The sequence below is a fragment of the Trachypithecus francoisi genome, unplaced genomic scaffold (genome assembly GCF_009764315.1).
Source record: "Trachypithecus francoisi isolate TF-2019V2 unplaced genomic scaffold, Tfra_2.0 Lachesis_group8, whole genome shotgun sequence".
NCBI lineage: Eukaryota > Metazoa > Chordata > Mammalia > Primates > Cercopithecidae > Trachypithecus > Trachypithecus francoisi.
The window spans coordinates 59,064,911-59,084,687 of record NW_022681473.1 but is presented as its reverse complement, the minus strand read 5'-3'; the positions used below and the strand labels follow the sequence as shown (position 1 = coordinate 59,084,687).

At 48.1% G+C, this 19,777-nt stretch overlaps 1 protein-coding gene across 1 annotated transcript in view; it reads left to right on the top strand.

Moving 5' to 3' along the window:
• The window catches only part of DNHD1 (dynein heavy chain domain 1), a 75,267-nt gene extending 56,605 nt beyond the window's left edge, over positions 1-18,662 (top strand). Inside the window, exons 24-42 of the mRNA XM_033206600.1 lie at positions 3,540-5,148; positions 5,327-5,535; positions 5,741-5,945; positions 6,021-6,123; positions 9,825-9,974; positions 10,229-10,411; positions 10,541-10,972; positions 11,181-11,652; positions 12,517-12,810; positions 13,060-13,212; positions 13,406-13,584; positions 13,714-14,679; positions 14,874-15,060; positions 15,274-15,396; positions 15,485-15,686; positions 16,646-16,737; positions 16,884-17,033; positions 17,254-18,059; positions 18,273-18,662. Of these exons, the coding sequence (XP_033062491.1) occupies positions 3,540-5,148; positions 5,327-5,535; positions 5,741-5,945; positions 6,021-6,123; positions 9,825-9,974; positions 10,229-10,411; positions 10,541-10,972; positions 11,181-11,652; positions 12,517-12,810; positions 13,060-13,212; positions 13,406-13,584; positions 13,714-14,679; positions 14,874-15,060; positions 15,274-15,396; positions 15,485-15,686; positions 16,646-16,737; positions 16,884-17,033; positions 17,254-18,059; positions 18,273-18,623 (6,866 nt within the window). The 3' untranslated portion in view covers positions 18,624-18,662. The remainder of the gene's footprint in view (positions 1-3,539; positions 5,149-5,326; positions 5,536-5,740; positions 5,946-6,020; positions 6,124-9,824; positions 9,975-10,228; positions 10,412-10,540; positions 10,973-11,180; positions 11,653-12,516; positions 12,811-13,059; positions 13,213-13,405; positions 13,585-13,713; positions 14,680-14,873; positions 15,061-15,273; positions 15,397-15,484; positions 15,687-16,645; positions 16,738-16,883; positions 17,034-17,253; positions 18,060-18,272) is intronic.
• Positions 18,663-19,777: the final 1,115 nt, after the last annotated feature.

The following is a 19,777-nucleotide window of genomic DNA, read 5'->3' as shown; positions in this document are numbered from 1 at the left end:
CTAAATGCAAAAATAAATCCTCACTGAAATATTATTAAATAAAATTCAGCAACATACAAAAATAATAACATCTTAAGACCAAATGGAGTCTATCCTGGGAAGGCAAAGCTGACTAAACATTGAAAAATCAATCAGTGTAACTCACATTAACAGAATAAAGGAGCAAATGAGTAAGTAATGTTAGTAGATAAAAATCACTTGACAAAATTCCAACACTATTCCATAACTCCCAGGAAATTAGGAATAGAAGATAACTTTCTCAATTTGATGAAGACCGTCTATTATACTTACAGCTAAATACATACTTAATGGTTAAATATTGAATACTCTCCCCCTAAAATCAGTTAAAAGGCAAGAACATACTCACTGATTCTATTCAATATTGTACTGGAGACCACATCGATGCAATTAAGAAAAAGAAATAAAAGCTTTTAAAATTAGAAAAGACAAGTTAAAACTGTCTGTATTGGCATATAATATGATTGTCTACATAGAGACCCCAGAGAAATATTTGTCTAAAACCCCATAAAACTACTACAATAAATAAGTCATCAGGGTCACAGGATACAGAATCAATCCATTGAAATCATTTGTATTTCTATATCCTAGTAACAAACCATTGGAAATTGAAATTTTAAAATATTACTTAAAAGTCATTTAAAAGGATAAAATACTTAGGAATAAATTTAATGAAAAGTATTCAAGATCTGGACACTGAAAATGACTAAATATTGCTGAGATAGAGGAAACTTAAATAAATGGAGAAATTTATGATGTTCGTGGATCAGAAGAGTAAGTATCAATAAGGTCCTCGTTCTCCCCCAAATGATCTATAGATTCAATGCAATGCCAAGCTAAATCTTAACAGATTTTTTTTGGTAAGTTGACAGACTTATTCTGAAACTTACATGGTAATGCAAAAGATCTAGAAGAGCCAAGCAACTTTGAAAAAGAATGAAGTTGGGACACCTACACTAGTGATGTTAAAACTGGCTCTACAGTTGTAATGAAGAGAGTGTGGTATTGGTATAAGGATATACATATAGACTAATGGAATAGAACAGAAAATCTGATAAGTAGTCATATATGGCCAGTTGATTGTTAATAAATGTGCCACGATAATTCAATGGGGGGAAAGGATAGCCTTTTCAAAGAATGGTACTGGAACATCTGGATATATGCATGGAAAAAAATGAACCATGTATTCTACCTCATAATATAGATAAAAATAAATTATAGATGGATCACAGACCTAAATGTAAAAGCTAAAACTATAAAATTTTTAGAAAAAAAGTGGAGAAAAATCTGTGTGACCTTGGTTAGGCAATGATTTCTTAGGGCACAAAACCTAAATTTTATCAAAATTGAAAACCTATGCCCTTCAAAAGACACTCTCACGAAAATGAAAAAAGAAGCTATTGACAGAGAAAACACTCATGATACATGTATCTGACAAAGGACTTGAACCCAAAATACATAAAAACTCTTACAACTCAATAAGAAAACAAACATCATCCCAATGTTTTAAATGGACAAAAGACTTAAACAGACAACACTTCACAAAAGATGTATGAGTGGCCAATAGTATACGAAAAGATGCTTGATACTATCAGGCATCAGTGAACTGCAAATTTAAACCACCATGTGATAATTAAGAAGACTGACAATAACAAGTGTTTTCAAAGATGTAGAGCAACTGAAACTCTCTCACTTTGATGGTGAGAATGTAAAATGGTACATCCACTATTAAAAAAATGCCAGTTTCTTAGTAAATTAAATGTTACTTAACATATGACCCAGCAATTCCACTCTTAGGTACTCACCCAAGTAAAATGAGAACCACATATCCTCAAACTTAGTATACATGAACGTTCACAGTAGCATTGTTCTGTATAATGGTAAATCCACATATACACCCAAATGGCTCCAGGTGGTGGCAAGAGATAAGAATTTAGAGGCACCTCTCCCACCTAGCCAACTAGTTCCCTGCTTTCCCTCCTTTCCTTTAAAAACAGGCATTCAGGCATTTGCCTGAAAACTTAAAATGACCCACACCCTATTTCCTTATATATACTGCCAGTCCCTCACTCCATTCCTCCTTTCCTCCCGCATTCTCTCTGTCTCTGTCTCTCTCTCTCTCTCTCTGACTCTTCATTGCTGCCTCAGGTGACATGAGGATGGAAGACTGACCTCCTGGGCTCATTATGCCCTCCTTGCACAGGATTAAGTAAAAATCTTTGAACTTGTTTCCTATTGTTGCGGTGTATTGAATTTGTCCTTCTATCTAAAGAATCAGAGCAAGTTTTCTGTGTGAAGGACTCTCTGGTCACAGGTCAGACAACTAGGCATTAGGCAGTCCATCAGATAAAAGAAGTATCCTGTGAAAGGCACACTGTAAACCCCCACACTCAGCTCCCCTTTATTTCCTGTTAGGGCAGGGTTGTTGATTGCTCTGGTACTAGAACACCAGTTTAACTGGGGGCTCTCAGAAAAATATTACCCAGGAATAAAATGGAACAAACTACAGAAACACTCAAAAACGTGGATGAGTCTCAAAAACCTGCTGAGTAAAAGAAGATAGACATGATCAAGTATATACTGTATGATTCTATTTATTTGAGGTTCTAGAACAGACAAAGCTAACCTATAGTGATGGAAATCAGATCAAATAACAATGCCTGTGATGGTGGTGGCAGGGGGATTGATTGACTTTAAAGGAGCATGAGGAACTTTCTAGGGTGATGAAAATGTTCTAAATATCATTGGGGTGGTGATGACACAGGTGTGTACATTAGTCAAAACTTGCTGAACTGTACACTTAAAATGTATACATTTTGTTGTATGTAAATCGTGTCTTAATAAAGTTTGTTTTTTAAATTATTATTATTATTATTATTATTATTTAGAGACAAGGTCTCACTCTGCCACTCAGGCTGGACAGTGCGATCAGGGCTCTCTCAAGCTCTTGTGCTCAAGTGATCCTCCAGCCTTAGCCTCCCAAGTAGACAGGTCTACAACACACGCCACCAGGCCCAGCTATTTTATTTTTCATTTTTTGTAGAGACAAGGTCTTGCTATGTTACCCAGGCTGGTCTTGAACTCCTGGCCTCAAGAAATCTTTCCATCTCAGCTTCCAAAAGTGTTAAGATTACAGGGGTGAGCCACCACACCCCAGCCTAAATTTGATTTTTTTGTGTGTACATGTGATATAACTCTATTCTCTTTGACTGAAATGATTGTGCTTTCTCCCTAATTGTGGTCAGATCTGGTTTCTATCCTTCTCAGCTTCCAAATAGGATAGGGAGCTAGGATCTAAGGAGAAGGAGAAGAGATAGGAACTAGGGAGAAGGGAGAAGAAATTCCTCAATTTTAGGGAGAATGTGGGGGAGGGAGAATAGCTTACTCAAATGTGATCGAGTCTCAACATGTCAGATTCACAAAATTCCTTTAGAACCATGTGTGGCAGGAATAGAAGGAACAGACTGATACTCTCATGTGGACTTTTACATGTCCTCATTATTATTCCTCATGTCCCATAGACCCAGAGAAGAGCTGCCAGCCAGTGTTGGAGACTCTGCGCCAGGCCATGGATGGCACTGTGTATGCCCACAGCACCTTGGAACTGCAGACACTGCAGCCTACAGTCAATTTCCTTGCCACTGTCACAGTGCCAGGCTACTGTGAGCGCCCACTGTGTCCACGCCTCTTCCGACTCTTCACAGTCCTGGCCCTGGAAAGCATGACCCAGGCCACCCTGCTGGACAGACATGTGCCTATTATTCAGGCTTGGCTTGAGCGTTTCCCTTCTGTGGAGCGGGAGCGTGCTCTGGCACGAGCCCTAGTTAGGGCCTCAGTAGAGGCTTGGGAGGCTGTGTGCAATTGCTTCATGCCTTCACCCCTCCACCCACACTACCACTTCTCCCTACACTCTGTGAGCCACTTACTGAGCAACCTGCAGCTGCTGTCTAATAGAACAGGCTCCCGAGGCTTTGTGGACTATCCCAACCACCAGGAGCACTTGCGCCGGGTGTCAGGCCTGCGTGGCACTCGTCTGACCAGTATGATGGCCACACGCAACGTGGTGCGTCTTTGGTTGCATGAGGCACAGAGAACCTTTTGTGACCGGCTGGACAGCCCTAGGGAACGCTCCTATTGTGCCAAGCTGCTCCTAGTAGTAGCTCAGAGTGTCTTCTGCTGTGGTCCAGGGCCCCAGAACCTGGGCAAGGACCATGAGGAGGATGAGGAGGAGGAGGAGAGGGTACCCGAAGTAGAATCTGAAGGGGAGTTGGCCCAGTGGGAGGACTTCAGCAGCAGCAACAGTGAAACAGAGGAGGAAGAGGAGCCTTATGGACTTCAGGTCACCACAAGCTCAAACTCCAGTGACCCAAGTCTAACACCATCTATAGGACCAGTAAGCAGAGGGATGAGGGAAAGCATAAGTCACAAGATAAGGCAAGAGAAAGGCAGAAGGGCGTCCAACTATAGGCTCCAGGTAAGGAGATCATTCAAGACTCGGTGGCAGAAGGCACCCCAGATGGACCTGGTCTCACCCCTGTTATTACCAGTGCTACTACTACATCCCCAGGAAAAGCCCTCAGACGTGGTCTTCAGTCAGGAGCTGACACTGGGGCCTAACTCTGAAACCCCCAACTTGTACCTGGAACGGCAGTGGGAGAAGCTAGAGGAGCAGCTGGCCACCTCAGCTGCTCAACTGAAGCTGAGCTCCCACCTTGCCCAGTGTCATTCCATGGCACAGCATGTGGCCCGCCTGGTCCGGGTGTTGGCCAGGCCCCGGCAGCATGGCCTGCTGCTTTCGGGGGCTCTGGGTACTGGGCGCCACACTGCCATCACTCTGGCTTCTAGTATATGTCAGGCCCATTTCTTTCATCTACCATCTGGGTCAGAGGAGGCCATTCTCCAATGTCTACGAGATGCCAGCTGGCATGCTGGCTTGTTAAGCCAGCCAGTGGCTCTATTGGTACCCAGTGGTGTGGATCTCACTACACTTCATCGCCTCCTGGCCCTGGCAACCTCAGGCAGTTTCCCTGGCCAGTACACAGAAGCAGATTTGGACCGCATTGAAGAACACTTCCCCAGGGAGAACCTTGGTGTCAAACAGAACATCAAGAAGGAAATGGTGCTGCAGAGGTGAGGCCAAGAACCCCATACCCGAGTCTGCTCTGCTTTTACTCTATCTTGGCCAAAAGGAATTCTGTGGGCTGCCATGAGGACTGAGAGATTGGGGCTAAGTGGTCTGGTTGGGACTAGGGCCAGGAGGGGCAAGCAAAGGTAAAGGGGAGGACATTAGCTGAGCCCTGGCCCATAGGTTCCACCAGCAAGTGTGCAGCCACCTTCACCTGTTCTTCCTGATTGGAGATAAACAGGCCCACAAGCAGCTGCCCTCCACCCTTTTCCTGAGGCTCCTTCAACTGGCCACTGCCAGCATTGACCGCTATGAACCCTGGGACCAAGCTTCCCTGGTCAAAGTGGCCCAGCATCACCTGGAGGGTGCTCGGAGTCTACCCCTTGATGATGGTGAGCCCTTTTTACTTGTCCTTACCACTCATCTTTACCAGGCTCTAATGAGGGTTATTACCTAGGTCAATCTCTCTCTCCCTCTCTAGAGCCTACAGAGCCCCCTTCACATTTCCTACCCTTCTTCTTGAGCTAGGAGAGGATCCCTTTCCTTTCCTGTTTTCCTACAAGCTCACGAAGTGAGGCTAAAGCATGCCCATTGCAGGCTCCTGGAAGTACCCAGACCTCCAGGCCTCAATTCCCAGTGTGGCCAAAGCCATGGCTCTTATCCACCTTTCGGCCACCCACTACCATGAGCACCTGTGCCCTGCATTGCCACTCGTCACCCCTAAGACCTTCCTAGACTTCCTGGACACTTTCCTGATGCTGCAGCAACAGACAATCCTGAAGATTAAGAACAAGGCCCAGCGGTGAGTGGTCCTGTCCCCTGCAATGGAGCTCCTTCTGCTCCTTTGGGTTTCCTCACCAGCACATTGTATCTCCAGGGTCCAGAATGCCTTGGAGAATCTGAGAATGCTGATTAAGGAGCATGGTACCCATGCCAATCTGATCTCTGACTTGGAACAGCAGCTGAAAGCCTCCAGCAAAGTAAGGAGACGATTTTGAGGCTTCCATGATGGTGTCAAAGCAGAAGCCCAAAAGGGGACTTGAAAGGAAGCAACCAGAATGAACCTTAGTTCTTGTCCCCCTAAGCTTCCCCTTCCCCTAGGAAATCTCTCTAATCTCTGCTGCCTCCTCCTTTACAGCTTAGGTTCAAAAGTTTCCCATGACACAGCTAAGATCAGATTGATTCTTCATAACGTGTGAAATCCAAGCATCTGCTTCTGGTTTCCCCTAGTACCTTGATCATGAGAAGTTCAGTATGCTGTAGATTCCCATTGGGGTTGGGGAAGGGATTACATCTCAGTCACCACTCACTCACCTCTTAGAATTATCCTCTTTTTCCGTAGCACTTTGTCCCTATACCCTTTCTTCCACAAAAGCACCAAACAAACAAAACTGTTGTGTACAGTGAGGACATGTAGATGGGTGATGGCAGCAGGGAGAAATTTATGCTATGGCATAGAACCAGAAGTAGATTTATAATGGTATACTAGATAAGAGTGTCCTGAATTTTCTTATTCACCCTCCTCTACCAGGCATTTTCCAGTGACCAACTTTTCCTTTCCTCTCTCATCTCTCTAATACCTGCTCTACAATGTTTCTGAGCCGTCCCATTTTTCCTTTAGCACGCCCTTCTAGTTGAAACCTCAAAACCTTTTGCTGTCTTATACAGAACAATCTTATTCTTTGAATAAACAGACTTCTTACATTTGGCTCAAATTGGTGATGATAGGGCTTATCATACCTTCTAAAGCCAAATACTCCCAGCTAAAGGTGTTTTCCCAAACTAAAGAGCAGTTTTGCTTTTAATAAGAGGAATTCTAAAATAGCACCTTTTCTTCCTACTACACAAGATTTTGATAAATGTTCTGGTATAACTTCAGAGCAGTGAACTAGTGCCCATCTCACACTCAGATAATCTTTCTACTAGGGTTTCAGGTCTTAAGCTCCTAATACCTAGCCAGCTCTTCTGATGACTGCCCTTAGGACTATCATCCAGTGCCACACAACTCCAGATACGTGGCATATGTCGTGTCTACTAATATGATTTTCATTGTGTTTGATGTAAATGGTGTCCCCTGGAGTTTTAAAGGTACTGGTGCCCCCCTACTATTTACCACCTAGGATGAACAGCTTAGATTAGACCTCAAGACTCAGTTAAGTTGCAAAGAAAGAAAACAAAGTCAAAGAGCAACAGAAATCCCCTTTCCCAGTTTTTTGCCCGACATTTTCCCAAGATGATTAATACCAGGATTGTTGATCTGGTTTAGGGGTGCTAGTATTCCTTGATCTGTGAGTCAGTTATACCAGAGCAGAACACAGTAAGCCAAAGATCTGGATAAGAGATGTTCGTAGTCTCAGGGTCATTCAGAGTCAGATCCCTTGGTCATTCAATCAATAGCCGTAATAGTGTGTACTTGTTCCAGTGTTCCACACCCCAAGAAATGGCATTACCATCCACTGAGCCAAATCCCAGGACTCAGTCTGGGCCCCTCCATCTCTTTACTCTCTTATATTCGACTGGTTAATTTTTTCATTATTGCACTCAACAAAAATTTATTTTTTGTTCAGGCATTTCTTAATATTTATGTCTATATTAATAAATGCCTACATTTACATCTAGATGGAGGGATAGATAGATAGATAGATAGATAGATAGATAGATAGATAGATGATAGAATCCTTGCCACACCTTTCTGAGGTAGCTATTCTTTTCTCCCTTTACAGATGAGAAAACAAAGATCCAGAAAGGTTGGGGAGACTTCCCTAACCTTGTAAGGTTGTAATGAGGATTAAGCAAGATCTTACATGTATAGTATTTAAATGTGCTGGCACATAGTAAGAGCTCAATAAATGTTAGTTACTATTAATATTAGGTTAGGCCAGGCACAGTGGCTCACGCCTGTAATCCCAGCACTTTGGAAGGCCAAGGCCAATGGATCACTTGAACTCAGGAGTTCAAGACCAGCCTGGGCAACTTGGCAAAACCCTGTCTCTACAAAAAATTATTCAGGCATGGTAGCACCTATCTGTAGTTCCAGCTACTCAGGAGTCTGAGGTGGGAGGATCACCTGAGCCCAGGAGGTTGAAGCTGCAGTGAGACATGATTGCACCACTGCACTCCAGCTTGGGTGACATAGTGAGACCCTGTCTCCAAAAAAAAAAAAAAAAAAATAGGTTAGGTTGCTTCCTAATAAGAAGAGATAGGGCACTATCCTTACCTTCATGGTGCTTATAGTTTAGCAGAAGATATACTCATCCAGGCAATGACAAAACCATGTTATAACGGAGTAAGTTCAGAGTGCTCTAAAATATTAAGAAAAACTTTCTAGAGAAAGCAGAATGCCCTGCTATGCAGCACAGAGCATGTATATAACATGGTAGGAGCTCAAAAACATTCCCTAACTATGTAAACAAAGGAATAAAGTACATGAAAGTTGATTACTGAAACTTAGGTCAGATTTGATCTGTGTTTGAAAGGGGCCAGGTTGATGTAACAGCATGTGAAAGGCCTAGAGGCAAAAGAGCGTGTGCCATGTTGGAGGAACTGAAAGTCAGGAATGGCTGGAAAGTAGCGTGCTAGGAGAGAGAAAAGAGATGAGATTGGAATGATGAGTAGGGGTCTGGTCATGGGGGTATTGTCAATCAAATGTAGAAATGGCAAGTGTTAATGACAATGATTCAGCTTTTAGAAAACCAGCCAGGCTGCAGTGGGGGGATAAAAGGAGGGGAGTAAGAATAAAAACTGAGAGACTAGTTAGGAGGCCAGTGCAGAAGGTGAGGAGTGAGAGGGCCTGAGTGTGAGTGACCAACGTTGGGAAAGGCAGTGTACACGAGAGGCATTTAGGAGGTAGAATTGAAGGGCCTCAAAGATGGGCTGGATTTGGGGGATACAGGAGATGGAGCCAAGCGTAACAACTCAGTTTGTTCCTTGGGAAACTTGAGTGTATCTTGCCACCATTCTCTGAGAAAAAGAATACACAGGAGAGGAGTCAGATTGCAGGAGAGCTGAGAAGGCATAACCAAATACATTCATGTGGGGACATGTGGAATCTGAGGGGCCTGTGAGACACCCAAGAGATTTCCACTAGGCAGATGAATACGTGGTATGGGGCTGGGAGGGAACCTAGCTGGAGAGAGAGATTTGGCAGTTGGAACATAAGTAGGAATCAAAGCCATTAGATTGGAGAAGGCATTTATAAGTGTAGAGTAAGAAGAGAAAGGAAGCTCTGAAAAAATTGATGAGGAATAGTTAAGCTCACAGAGGAAAAGAATGAGAAAGAGCAGCCAGAGAAGTTAGAGAAAGCCCAAGGAGAACACAGTATCACGAAGGCCAACAGAGGGGGATGCCTCAAGAGGGAGGGAACTGTCTTCTGTGATAACTGCTGCTAATGGGTCAACTAAAATATAGAGTAATGTAACGTAACTGTTACACACATAGTCTTTGGGTGAAGCGGCTGCAGAAAAAGCAACCACACATTTGGGGCTGCATTACTAGATATGTAACTCACGGACTAATAAGTGACAGACCCAGAGCTCAGCCTCTCTCTGTGGCCTACTTGGAGTTCAACGTTGTCAGTCTTTCAAGTGAGGAGTATGCTAGAGTCCCGGGATCATAGGGTCTTCTGGGGTGTTCCCACATGGCTCAGGATCTGGAACTGCAAGGCCTGGATATCTCTCTGCAGAGCCTCAGCATGTTTCAGCAGCAGCTAGAGCAAAGCAAGCTCCTATACAAGCAGCAGCTGGAAGAGTGTAGGCATCAAGAGAACCTCATTGAGAACCTGGCCAAGCAGCGGGATGCCCTGCAGGCTCAGCAAGAGGCTTTCCTGGAGCAGGTAGGCTCTTCCTGCCGCCTGCCCTGCACTGCTCCTCTCCTGAAAGAGGGCAATCCCTCTAAGGATACCAAGAGGAGAGGATGGAGTGACTCATCATGGAGTCTTCTGGCGGGGAGGGGACAAAGGTAATAGGATGGCTTGGGGAGTGACCTCTCATGGGGACTCCAAGGAGGAGATGATCCCCCTAGAAACACCTTGAAGGAAGAACAGAACATCTCAGGAGCTCACTTTAGAAGGTATCTCTCCTCGTGTAGATGAGCAAGGCATTTCTGGAGCCTCTGAGCCAGCTGCAGGTGGCTGACTTCGAGGAGATACGGAGCTATCGAGCACCACCAGAATCTGTGGTCCGGGTGACTGATGCAATGTGTGACTTGTTCCACCGTGAAACAGGCTGGGCCAGTGCCAAACAGCTGTTATGCACTGAGGATTTTTATCAGGTAGGAAGGGTGGAGCACAATGAAGGAGGATAGGGGAGTCATAAAAGGGAGACTTGGCAAGGCTAAACTGTTGGGTCAAGGTCCAGAGCATCTGTGTCTTCCCCATCCCTTTAACATACATCCTTCCAGGAGCTGGTGTTCTTCCCCAAGGAGAAGATAACAGACTCAGAGCTGATAAAGTTACATCTAATTCTGAAAGCTCCAGGTATGAACGATGCAGCCCTGCGGGCAGTGAGCCGACCTGCAGCCAGCCTGGCAGCCTGGCTCTGGGCTGTTCTGCACTATGGGCTGGCACATTGCCGGGGACTGCCCACGGGCCTGCTGCTGCAGCAAGTGGAGGCAACACTCATTCGGGAGCAGGCCCGCCTGGGCTACTACCAGTTTCAGGCCCAGGAGACCCTGGAGAATAATTTGGCCCTGGCTAAGATGGTGGAGGATGCCCAAGCTTCCCACAACTGTGTGGCAAAGACCCTCAATCAAGCACAGCGTGGGCAGTATCACAAATGGCCCATGAAGGCTGCACTGCTCATGCCTATGCATGCCTGGACTATACAGCTCCAGGTAACCATCCCTCTCCCAGATGTCTCCCCCAAAGTTCCTTTTATGCCACTCCCCCGCTCCTCCCTGTGCCCTCATTGCCTCCCTCTGTCCCTCTCTGCACTCCTTGCCATGTTTTCCTCCACACCCCACCTTGCCCTCCCTCTGCCATATCTCTCCCTGCACCCTCCTCACTGGCCTACACAGCCTCTGGTCTTCCTGTCCACTCCAGAAGCTGAAGGGACGCTGCATGACTGTGTTCGGAGATGCCCTCCTATGCTCAGCTGCCATCATCTACCTGGGTCCCTTCCCACCACTGCGGCGCCAAGAGCTACTGGACAAGTGGTTAGCTCTGTGTAGGGGCTTTCAGGAGGCCCTGGGCCCAGATGATGTGGCACAGGCACTGAAGCAGAAGCAAAAATCTGTCAGCATACCACCAAAGAACCCCCTGCTGGCTACACACTCTCCCTTCAGTATTCTGTCTTTGCTGAGCTCTGCATCTGAACAGTACCAGTGGGACAGAAACCTGAAGCCACAGGCAAAGTCAGCCCACCTGGCAGGCTTGCTTCTGCGAAGCCCCACCCACTACAGTAGTTGCCGTTGGCCTTTGCTGCTTGACCCCAGCAACCAGGCCCTCATCTGGTTGGACCCGCTACCTCTGGCAGAGAATAGATGCTTGGCACCAGCCCCCACTGAGGGTAGAGGTAAGCAGACATAATAAATGCAATGCTTCCGGAGTATCTGAACTGCCCATCACTCAGCCTCTTGTGGTCTTTCCCTTCATAATGAGGACACTGCATTTTTGTGATCAGGATGTCCCAGATTGCACCAGCCTATACTACAGGAATCAATTTGGTCACATTTATTTTTTCTCTTTATTACAATGATTCTGAATCTACATGACTGATTGGTCCATGATCTTCCACTTCCCTGGTCTACTCAGCACTACCCAAATGTATCCAGTGTTCAGAAATCCTGGGTAATATTTCTATTGGCTCTGTTTGGATCGGGGACCCTTCTGGGTGGAGTATTGGAAGGAACATTTTCTAGGAGAAGGAATAGAGTATTTCCCAGAAGAAGAGGCTGGGGATTGAGTTTGTGAGAAAAATGTGACCTTATTTGGAAAGGGGTTCTTTCAGAGTAATTAAGTTAAGGACTTTGAATGAGATCACCCTGATTCTTATCTGGATGGGCCCTAAATCCCACAAATGCCCTTACAAGAGGCAGAAGAAAAGGCATAGAAAATACAGAAGAGAGGCTGTGGGAAGATAGAGGATGAGTAGGATCCCTCCCTGGAATTTTAGAGTAATAATTTTGAGAGCCAACATGTATTGAGTGCTTACTATATGCACATCTAAGTGTTTTCTATGTATAATTTAATTTAATCTTCACAGTAACCTTGTGAGGTCGCCACTAATATCAACCTCATTTTGCAGATAAGAAAATTGAGTCATAGAGAGCTTAAGCAACTTTCCTAAGATGTCTTCCCACAGACCTTCCCTCATGAAATGGAGCCCTTGAGTGAATTCCTCCCCTAAGAAGAGCTCCTCCAAATCTTTCTGCCCCAGGGAAAGGCCTCATGAGAAATCAAAACAGAGAGAGTAAAATGGACATGAAAGAGGAAGATGATGATAGTGAAGAGAGTAATGAGGCTAAGGACCAGACAAAAGAGCAGAAGGCAGAGGAAAGAAAAAATGAGCAGGAGAAAGAGCAAGAGGAAAATGAAGAGAAAGAGGAGAAGACAGAGAGCCAGGGGTCAAAGCCAGCCTATGAGACTCAGCTTCCGTCTCTTCCCTACCTTAGTGTTCTTTCAGGTGCTGACCCGGAGCTAGGTTCTCAGCTCCAGGAGGCAGCTGCTTGTGGTGAGAACTGGTCCCCACCCACCCTGGACCCCTTTTGACTCGCCCCATTCTGTGACCCCACAGGCCTCCCACACCTCAGTCTAACCTCAGTTCCCATCCTTCATCTCCGGCACTAACTATATTGAAGCGTCTTGTGGAAACCCTCCTATCAGCCACAGGGAAGCTGGTCGGAGCCAGACCTCGTGGATGGGGAATGGGGATCATGGGCGCTGGCATCGTGGGTAGGGTTCCTTTGCCTCCCTCTCACAGGCCTGCCTGTGCTACTGACCAACGTGGAGCTGGGTCTAGGGTGCCAAGAACTGCAATGGCTTCTGCAGCGGGAGCAGCTGAGTCCACCCCAGGTGCAGCCTGGCTTCTGTCTGTATCTCAGCACCACCCTCTCCCTCTGCGCTATGGAAAAAGGTGAGGCCCAGAGGGCAAATTGTCCGCACAGTTGTGTGGACACACTAGGCCCTCAGCACCAGCCCTAAGAGGGCTTCACTCAACCTGGCCCAGAGCAGGCTCAGGTCTATAGCAGGGAGCCATACTCTCTGTCTACTCTACCCCCTGGCTCTGCCAAGGGGAAGAGGTTAAGCATCTCCCATGTTACCCCAAGTGCTAGGTTGTGAACTGCTAAAGGGGCTGAATGTGCTGGATCTGGGCCTGAACATGGAAATACTGGAAGAACAGATGCTGCATGAAATCTTGTGCAGAGAGTGTCCTGAGCTCGAGACCCGCTGGCAGGACCTAAAGATCAGAGCCCTAGATACCTGCAAGGCTGTGGAGGCTGCTGAGGTGCTTAGGGGCTCAGTCTGTGGGTTGAGATGAGTATTGGATGGACCTGGGTAAGGGGATGGAGATGAATGTAGATGTTTGGGGACTGTGGGAAAGGGCCAGATCCATCCAACAAATGAGTATATGCAGGAGCGGCTGCTGACGATGCTGCTGTTCCAGAATCCAAAGCGTCAGAAGCCAGCCAAGTTTCTGCGGAACATGGTGAGGGCCCAAGGAAAGCTATGCCAGCTGCGTGCCCATTGTGAAGAGCTAGAAGGGCAGAAACTACAGGAAATGGTATCATGGGCACCCTATCGGCCTGTGGTTTGGCATGGAATAGCCATGGTAAAGGCCCTAAGCCAACTGCAGAACCTGCTGCCACTTTTCCGTATGAGCCCAGAGAAGTGGCTGGCAGTCACCAAGCAGGCTCTGGATAGCATGAAGCCACGTGAGATTAATCACGGGGAGGACCTGGCCAGTCATCTACTGCAACTGAGAGCACACCTGACCCGCCAGCTGCTGGGCAGCACTGTGACAGCACTGGGCCTTACCCAGGTACCGTTGGTGGGTGCATTGGGTGCTTTGGCTCTGCTGCAAGTGACAGGGAAAGCATCAGAGCTGGAAAGACTGGCACTCTGGCCTGGACTAGCAGCCTCTCCCAGCACAGTCCACAGCAAGCCAGTCTCAGGTGTGGCTCGACCGGCCTGGCTTGGGCCAAAAGCCTGGCATGAATGTGAGATGTTAGAGTTGCTGCCCCCATTTGTTGGCCTGTGTGCCTCCCTGGCAGGCCACTCCAATGCTTGGCAGGCTTACCTGTCGCTGTCATCCACAGTGCTGGGTCCTGCACCTGGGCCTGGGCCTGAGCCACTTAGCCTCCTCCAGAAGCTGATCCTGTGGCGCGTTCTGCGACCTGAGTGCCTGGCAGGTGCCCTGGCAGACTTCACCACCAGCCTCCTGGGTCGGCCCCTGGATGAAAACATGGGCGCTCCCACCATGCCCTTTAAACATAGTCGGGCTACTCAGCCCATGCTGATCTTGTTGCCACTGCCCGGCCACCCCACAGCCACTCTGCATCCTCTGACTGTCATCCAGAATCTGGCTGCCAAGTATCAGCAGGTTTGAACCTAATCTTTTGGTCACGGAGTGACCAGGTTCCTGTAGGCTGGGGAGTGGGGACCCCCTCCAGGCATTTTCATGGATCTTTCTGTACTACTCAGGGACTTTTGGGATACTGGTAGCATTAGTTTGGGTCCCTCGGGTCACCCTAGGATCACTTTGAGTCATGCCGCCATCTCTTTTTTGGTCCACAGGGGCAGAAGCATCTGCAGGTGATAGCCCTGGGCTCTGAAGTCTGGGACCCAGTCTCAGTTGTGGTCAGCACTCTATCCCAGGCTATGTATGAGGGGCACTGGCTGGTGCTGGACAACTGTCATCTGATGCCCCATTGGCCGAAAGAGCTGCTACAGCTCTTGCTGGAACTGTTAGGCAGAGCCAAAGGTGAGTTTATTGCCTAGATTGGCTGCCAGGATCCTATCCTACACTTGGGCCTTAGCTTGAAATCTCAGGACTCATGGCCAGTGACCTAGCACCAAACCTGTCCACTTGGCCTTGTAGCTGACTCCTGACACCCCTAGCCTCAAGTCTGATCCCTAGACTTCTGCCTGACCCTCTTTACCCAAGGACTGATCTCAGACCCTTGTCTGACTCTAGTGGTTGCAGACCTGGAATCAGAACAGCTTTTAGGCCAACCTGAAAGCAGGAATGTAGCCACTGTTCACAGAGATTTTCGTCTTTGGCTTATTGTGCCTGCAGAGTCTAGTGCTTCTTTGCCAGGTGAGGAGCTTAACCTCCTACAGGCTCTCAAATTGGAAGTGGGAGGGCAACTGTGCTGTGCTGACTCAGCACTCTCCTTCCTCCCCAGCTGTACTGACTCAGCACTCCATGCCTGTTTTCTGGAACCAGTCCCTGGAACTGGGCCATGTTTTGATTGACAGTGTGGAGCTAGCCCAGCAAGGACTCTACATGCAAACCCCCACCCAGGCACTACCTCTGCTTCTCCTCCATGGCCTCCTGCTACACCGGCAGCTCTATGGAACGAGGCTGCAGGCACACAGGGGGCGTTGGTGAGCTGCTCAGTCAATCACTCAACAAACATTGAGTATCTTCCGTATGCTGGGATGAGTAAAACTAATTCATCCTTGGAAGCTCCAAAGACCAAGGGCAAGGGGAAGTCAAGGAAGGCTTCTCCAAAGACTTTGAGATTTTACTTTGAATTGAATCTTAAAAGCAGGGGCAAATCAGGTAGAGATGGACCTTTCTGAGCAGAGGGACCTAAATTCAGCAGAAGGGAGGAGACCTGAGTGTGGTTGACATGGACATGCTGGATGTTGAGGAGGGAGAAGTAAGGCTCATTATAAAGGGCCTTTAAGACTAGGGCAAGGTAGGCCAGGCATGGTGGTTCACACCTGTAATCCCAGCACTTTGGGAGGCCGAGGTGGACAGATCACGAGGTCGGGAGATCGAGACCATCCTGGCTAACATGGTGAAACCCCATCTGTACTAAAAATACAAAAACTTAGCCAGGCATGGTGGCAGGCACCTGTAGTCCCAGTAGAAGAATAAACAATATCCTTTTTGTGTGTTGGAAAGATCACTCTGGATGCAATGTGGAGAATGGACCAGAGGAGACAGGACTGGGGACAAGCAGAGCAGCTTTAGGAGACTCTGGAAGTCTCCAGGGAGGAGATTGTGGTATGGGTGGTAGGGTGGTAGCCATGGAAGGAATAGAGAATAAATATGGGGTGAGGAGGAAGGAGGAGTCAAGGATGACTCTCAGATTTTTGTTTTAGATAATTGGGTGGCTGGTGATACCTCTCACTGAAATAGGAGGTGAAACAGGTTTTATGGGGGGAAATGATGATTTCAGTTGAAAGCAAGTTGTATTTGGGGTGCCAAGCAGCAATGACTAGTGAACCCTCATGGGCCTGAAGCTCAGGAGAGAGGTTTGAACTCAAGAGAAGACTTGACAGTCCTCAGCATACAGATGATATGTGAAACCCTGCTTTCCGCTCCCCTTCTCTAGGAGTCAAGTGACCCTAACCCAGGTTCTTCAGACCCAAGACCAGCTGTGGGCAAGTCTTAGCAATCCCCGTGCTGCCATGCAAGAGCTGGCTGGTAAGACCCTTCCTGTCCCCCTTGGAGTCATCAGCCCCCAGGAAAGCCTGGAAGAGGGTGGGGGTGGGATATAATTCACAGCTTTGGTTTTGGGAATGGTGGAAACTGAAGGTACTGGAACTGAAAGGCTCTAACCTCATCTTCAGCTTCAGTTTTCTACGGGGGTCCTCTGGGGGACACTGAGGACAGGGAGGCCCTGTTTAGCCTCACACAAGCCTGCCTGAGCCCCAGTAGCAGGAACTGGGTCCAGCCACACACACCCCAGTCTTTGCTGGCCATGCTCATGCCCCTCCCAGGTAAGCTTCACTCAGTTATCTGTTTTGGGGTAAGGAATAGTACAGTGCAATGCTACCCACCACAGAAATGTGGACAGCAGTCTCAATAAAGGTATATGGGGGTAATATTCATACTGTTATGGGGGGTGATGGCAGTAAAGGATCAGAGGAAGGCTTACTCTCTGGAGTCTAGGGTGGGGAGAGTCCATCTTGTCCCTCACCCGTCACCTCTATCCCCAAGAGCTAAGGGAGCTGGATGCAATGGCAGAGTGTAAGGCCCAGATGCACCTACTGCCCTCACCACCTGAACCCCGGCTCTGCGGACTCAGTGAGGGCCCCCAGGCCTGGCTGTTGCGACGCCAGAGTCGCCTTCTCTTGAGTGCGCTGCAGCGGAGTTCACCCGTATGGGTTCCTGAGACTCGAGGAGGCGCCCAGCTCGCAGAAAGGCGACTGCGGCAACGCCTAGTGCAAGTCAACCGGAGGCTGGAGTCACTGCAGGATCTGCTGACCAACCTGGTTCGCCAAGACGAGTCTGGCGCCCCGAAGTCAGTGCTGGGGCCGAATGCGCGGCGGTCCCTGGAGGGCGTCTTAGAGACAGAGGCTCTGGAACTGAGCCGGTTGGTGGGCACGCTACAACGCGACCTTGATTGCCTGTTGCAGCAGCTGAAGGGCGCACCCCCGTGCCCCTCCCGCCGCTGTGCTGCAGTGGCCCACGCTCTCTGGACTGGCCGCCTACCCTTGCCTTGGCGACCTCATGCGCCAGCCGGTCCGCAGCCGCCCTGGCACTGGCTGCGACAGTTGTCGCGCCGTGGGCAGCTGTTGGTTCGCTACTTGGGCGTGGGCGCGGACGCGAACAGTGATGTACCAGAGCGCGTCTTCCACCTGTCAGCCTTTCGCCACCCGCGCCGCCTGCTGCTGGCATTGCGTGGGGAAGCTGCCCTGGAACAGAATGTGCCCAGCTCGAATTTCCCTGGTAGCCGAGGCGCGGTCTCCAGTCCGCTCCCGTATAAACGTCTGGAGATGAACAGCAACCCTCTGCACCTCAGGGTATCTTAGCGCCACCCCTCGTTCGCGGTTCCAGTCCCCTCAAAGTCTCTAATTACACCTCGCAGTTACCCCTGCTTGGTGATCTTGCCCCTGGGTAACCCTGCTAGCTTCTCTGATCTCGCTCTACCACGACGTCCCAACCCCCAACCCCCACTCCCCACCTGCCACCTCCCAGCTTCCTAGCCTTGCCTGACCAGCTTCTGACGCCCCCAGGTGGAGAATGGTCCAAACCCCACGGTTCCAGAGAGAGGGCTGCTGCTGATCGGGCTACAGGTCCTACATGCGGAGTGGGACCCGATAGCTGGAGCCTTGCAAGACAGTCCTTCCAGCCAACCCAGTCCTCTGCCTCCAGTCAGCATCAGCACACAGGCCCCAGGCACCAGCGACCTGCCACCCCCAGCCGACCTGACTGTGTACTCCTGTCCTGTGTACATGGGAGGGCCCCTTGGCCACACTAAGCTGCAGAGCAGGAACATTGTGATGCATCTGCCCCTACCCACCAAGCTCACCCCCAACACCTGTGTCCAACGGAGGGTCCACGTGTGCAGCCCACCCCTGTCTTGAGCCCATCTACCAAAATAAAGTTGTAGTGATTCCATGAAAGATTTCTGAGATATGGGGGTAGAGCAGCAATCCTTTCCAGAAGGTTTTCAATTTACTTTGCCCAGATCCATTGGAGGAATCACTATCTATAGTGGTTCCTATAGCAGTAATAGTCTTACAAAATGTATTTCTTTTGGTTTTTTAAATTTTCATTTCTCTACAAAATGAATTTCTTAATAAGACTATAAGGCTATAGCAGCAATAGCCTTAGAAATGTATTTCTTAATAAGATCTGAAAGTCAAAGATCTGCCTTATTCACACCAAGAAGGCAGAATGTGACACACTAGGGAAAAGGTACAGTGTGCATAATTGAGAAAAGAGGGGGTATATTCACACTGAAGGTAGAAGAGGGCATGTGCCTGGCAGCTGGGAAGGGGAAAGTGTGGGTACACTTGGGGTGGAGTGGGGCTTGGTATTAATCACGCATCCAAGAAGCTAGGCAGACCCAGCAGTGGCTGACACACGGAATCCTAAATCCTTGCCCCGCTCTCTACTGTGGTCTCAGCACTTGTGCTAAATCCACAATGGATATGTTTGAAAGGAGAACATTAGCACTGAAAATTCTTTCTTAAGGCATTTAGTGGTGTTCTTGGCAATGCCTCAATCCTGCCCTACCACTCGTTCCTCTCCTATGATGGATTCTCTCAGTGAGTCATGCATATGAAAAAAACCAAGTAAGATACAAGGTCCTATGTTCATTCAACAAGTATTCATGGAGCACTCCTTGGAACCAGGTATTCTTCTGTGTGCTAATAGGGTTATTCTAATGTAGGGCAACAAGCAATAAAAGGCCAACATATAAATAAGTTTGATGATTTTGAAGTCCTACAAAGAAAACAAAATAGACCGATGCGTCAAGAGGATATGTGATGAGAGGGGAGCAGTTAGTATAATTTGAGTGGTCAGGGAAGCTTTCTGCATATTTGAAAGTAGCTATTTAAAGATCCAGAAGGAATATTCATTCAGGTAGAGCCCTCAGTAGGTACAAAAGTCTTGAGGTGGGAACAACCTTGAAGTGTTCAAGAAACAGAGTATGCAGCCAGAGCATGGTGGGTGAGTGAGGGGCAGAGTGACCCAAAATGATGGAAAGATATAGAAAGGGGTGGCTCACGTG